Genomic DNA, 4,222 nt, shown 5'->3' on the forward strand with positions numbered 1-4,222 from the left:
AAAGAATGATAAAATTCTAAAAGACAAAACTATTGGTTTTTTGTTATGTTTAACTTTGAGAAATGGTGAAATTTGACAATTTTAATATATTCATTGTTAACCGTTAGTGATTTGACATTTTTAAAATATTAATTGTTTGTAATTTAAGTTAATTGTCTTACACATTATGGTTTTTTATGAACTTTCAAAACAATCTGAACTCTAAATTGCGCTTAAAAACCACACACACAAAAACAACAAAAAAAAAAAAAAAAAAAAAAAAAAAAAAAAAAAAAAACCGCACTGTAAAAATAACCGGTTAATGTACTGCAAAAATAACCGCACAAAGGTTTTTAAAAATGAATTAACAGGTTACCCCTTGCGAAAGCCATGACCAAAACGCAAAGGGTTTAAGAGCTGTTCATCGCTCATATACTGAATGATACCATTCCACCGAGAACGAAGATTTTAGCAGTTCAGATATGGAGAGAACTCCAGCAGCTTGTGCCATGGATTGGAGCATTCATCTCGACAAAGCCCTACGCTCCAACAACCCCGGTCTGCCCCCCTTTTACTTTATTCACTATCATCTTGTTTCTGAAATCTGTCTGATTTTATCTCCTAGGGTTTTTAGTACTTTAACGAGATTGTTGCTGTTATCACTAATCTTGTCGAAAAAATCAACAAAGCAAATCTTATAACACACGCAATGTACTTTTGAATCATGTGTTTTTTCAGGCAAACGAATGGAAGCCATACGAGAGGTTGGGGATAGGCTGGAGAGGTGGAACAAGGAACCCGAGCTTTCAATGGCTGAATTTGACATGTTTGGCTTAGTCCCTGGAGAAGATAAGCTATTTGCAAATGCCATCCTTCTCCGGTTAGCAGACACATTTATGTCCGGTGACAAACAGACCAAGCTTTGTGTTGTAAAGATCTTCTTGAGTGAGCTGAAGCACAGGAAAACAAAAGGTTTCAATAGAAAAAACAAAGGAATTCTGCTTAAAAATAAAGTAGAGAATCACTTGGAACTTTTGAGAAGAGTAAAAGTGTGTTTTAACTCTGGTGATGAGGATGTTAGAGCACTGGCGTTAGCTCTTTTTGGTTGCTGGTCTGACTTTGCTAAAGATAATGCAGACATTCGTTATCTTATCTTATCTAGTGTTGTATCATGCCATTTTCTAGAGGTAAGAATAAACAATCTGGATGCATGATTTCTGTAATTGTTTATTAGGTCCATTAATGCTAGTTTCAATCCTTTATTAGGTCAAGGCCTCATTATTTGCTGCTGGATGCTTTTGTGAGTTTTCAGATGACTTTGCTCGTGTTCTTCTGGAGATGTTAGTAAACATGGTTTCATCTCCTGAGATGCCAATTGCTAGTAGAGTAGCAGGAGTTCGTGCTTTTTCAAAACTTGGAAGATCTTCAACTTTAAATAGCAAAGCTTACGAGGTTCTTTACATTTCCACCTTTTTTGTTTTTGTTTTTTAAAGATTAATGTGAAACTCACAGTTAGCTCACTGCAGGAGGGGCTAAAGCTGATTTTATGTTCAATGGAAGATGATATTGTGACAAATATGATGATTTCACTTTCCATAATTGCTTCCAGATCATCAATCTTGATTTCCAGGCAGGTATAACTTTGATCCTTCAGATGATTTTATGTGTCTATTTCACTCTTCCAAATGTACATGTTTTTCACTTCCTGTTTCAGGTAGACCTTCTTCTTTCATTTCTAAGCCAAGATAAGGCAATACCACTTCAAGCAACATCATTAAGATGTCTACATATTTTATTATCAAGAACACGCTTTTGTTTTTCTCCTCCTACAGACCTGATCACTGCAATTTTCACTATGCTAAATGGCAAACTCCCACCACCCATGCAGTCTGATGCCCTGCATATTTTCTATGAGGTCAGTCTTTAATTAGTTTAATACATCATCATCAACAATGATATTACTATAACATCTCTTTCTTATCTATTTAACACAATTCGCAGTTCCTCTTGTCCAAGATGTTAACTTTCAGTTGTTCTGAAATGAAAGATTCTTTCACCAAGCTATTAACTGTTGTTGAGATTATGATGCAATCTCCATTGTTATCTATCAGACTCTTTGCCATTTATGCTCTCTCAGATATATCTGGAAAGTTCACAAGAAGAGCCATGTCATATGATGAAGTTGGTAGTAAAACCATGGCATCCCAAGCTATCTCATTTCTCATGACTCGGATCACCTTGCTGGCGAACTCTCAATCTGACATGGAAATTGATCAAGAAATTTTGGGATTACTCAAAACCATTTTTCTCCTTGTAAACAAATGCCCTAATCTTGATGAATTTGCTCTAAATGAAATCCATCTTTTTATCAACCGGATACTGAACAAGGATGATGGAGTTTTCATTTTGCCATGTCATCTCATGTCAAAGCTTGTGGTGCGTATATCAAAAGTGGTCAATCTGTGTCTAAAAAAACTAATGAAAACTGGACCTTTGAGTATCCAAGTTCAGAATGTTGTGAAACTTCTGATTGAAGATGTGTGTGGGTCCAGCTATCTTGATTGCTATGTGCACATTCTCTACTATCTTTTGTTGCATCCTCATACTAGTTCCAATTTTGATGAGTCATACCTAATTAAAAATGACATTCTTGCCCTTGAGAAAGCAAAGGAACTTTTAACAAAAGACAAGTGGTCTGCTTACAGGATTGGAAAATATGCAGCGTGTAAGGGAGCATGGTTTACTGCTGGTTTTATCTTTGGAGAATTAGTAACCATGGTTAGTTTTGATTCCTTTCACCACTGGTTAACATCTTTGACTTTATTCACCTATTCAGAAATGAAAATCCAGTATTTCAGTTCCCCAAAACAACATTCACTTTTGTTAAATTGGTTAAACTCCAACAGATCTTCTTCTTCACCAGATTTAAGCGAAACAAACATTGAAAACCTTGATGGGGTTTGTAAACTTCTTCAGTCTTCAAAGAATATACTGTCTACCAATGGTGTGATGCCAAGTCATCAACACTACTTCCATATCCAGTTTTTGTCTCTAAGATCAAAAGTTATGGAAACTGTAGCCCATATCTTTAAGCTCTTGGGTACTCTAACTGTTTCCTTTCAACCACTTGAACAGCTATCTAAACGTCTATTGAAACTAGCACATGAGTATGATCTATTTGCCACGTCATTCATTGACATGGATCACACAAGTAGAATGTTAATATCATCACATGCATTAAGTTGTTCAGTCTTGGCCTTCATTATTAATGATTCACAGAAGTTGCAGATTGACTTTGATGCTATGCTTATACATGACCTTATGTCACGGATTTGGAATATAGACAGGGAGACATGTAAAGAGCTCATGTTGCTTCTAGAAACTTCTTTTGGTCAATGTGTTCCACAATCTAAAAGTTTGGAGAACGTGTATGAAGTAACAAGTATTATCAGGATCTGTCTAAATGTAGCAAAAAGAAGGTGTGACAACAATGATAGGTTGGAGTTTGTAGTGGATACTGTGAAGAATTGGTTGAAAATTTCCTTAAGGACTCCAAAATATTTGTTTCGTGTAAAGCCATGTGTGTCTTGTGAGCTTTTTGCCATGAATAGAGACTCTGGAAATGGTGGAAGGATCTGTGTGATGCCAGGGTATCACCTTCATCTAGATCTATGCCTTCAGTTGTGTGACATTTCACCAGAATATAGGACTCGGTTGACTAAACTTTATTGCATACTTCAATGTAAAATGTCGTATGAGCTACCTGGTCAAAGTAGAGGCGATAAAAGTCAAACGGATGATGATGATGATGATGATGATGAGATGGTGGAGTTGAGTGAAAAGCTAGCGAAGTATGTGAATAATGGAGATAGGGTTGGTGGTTATGATAAAGATAGGGAGATTGTGGAAAGGATTGTGTGTTTTAGAGTTAATGGGGAAGGACAAGGATTTGGGAGTTGTATGGTTGATGTTTGTAGGTTTGGTTTGGGGTGTTATGAAATCAAATGGCGTGCTGGTTGTTTGGATGTGGATGGTTCCTTTTGGAGCCTCAACTCTTCAAATTCTGCTCTATTTTTCACTGTAGAGAAGAAATGAAGTGAAACTCATCTTTCTCGTTGCCTTTGATCGTATGTTATTACAAATATATACAACGTAAATGATATAACCCATCTACCCGGATAATTAGAGAGCTTAACTTGATATAAGATACAAAGATATGTAAATTGAGTCGTGATTGTGCCCA

The 4,222-nt window shown here is 36.2% G+C and overlaps 1 protein-coding gene across 2 annotated transcripts; it reads left to right on the forward strand.

Moving 5' to 3' along the window:
- Positions 1 to 379: 379 nt before the first annotated feature.
- On the forward strand, positions 380 to 4,222 carry LOC111906631 (uncharacterized). 2 transcript variants are annotated; one of them, XM_023902402.3, is made up of 6 exons: positions 380 to 537; positions 718 to 1,166; positions 1,246 to 1,431; positions 1,506 to 1,613; positions 1,694 to 1,894; positions 1,981 to 4,222. In XM_023902402.3, exons 1-6 carry the CDS (start codon positions 462 to 464, stop codon positions 4,072 to 4,074), a joined length of 3,114 nt encoding a protein of 1,037 aa, XP_023758170.1. In that variant the 5' UTR covers positions 380 to 461; the 3' UTR covers positions 4,075 to 4,222. The 2 variants fall into 2 exon arrangements, with proteins under 2 accessions (XP_023758170.1, XP_023758171.1); XM_023902403.3 differs by lacking the exon at positions 380 to 537 and having other exon boundaries at positions 1,009 to 1,166; positions 1,292 to 1,431.

The sequence above is a fragment of the Lactuca sativa genome, chromosome 8 (genome assembly GCF_002870075.4).
Source record: "Lactuca sativa cultivar Salinas chromosome 8, Lsat_Salinas_v11, whole genome shotgun sequence".
NCBI lineage: Eukaryota > Viridiplantae > Streptophyta > Magnoliopsida > Asterales > Asteraceae > Lactuca > Lactuca sativa.

Bases quoted from the DNA above. Each gene is read 5' to 3' on its own strand.
- LOC111906631 (XM_023902402.3), top strand. From the start codon at position 462: ATGGAGAGAACTCCAGCAGCTTGTGCCATGGATTGGAGCATTCATCTC. The intron at 538-717 runs GTCTGCCCCCCT...GTGTTTTTTCAG, and splicing joins CCTACGCTCCAACAACCCCG to GCAAACGAATGGAAGCCATA. The intron at 1,432-1,505 runs GTTCTTTACATT...AGCTCACTGCAG, and splicing joins TAAATAGCAAAGCTTACGAG to GAGGGGCTAAAGCTGATTTT.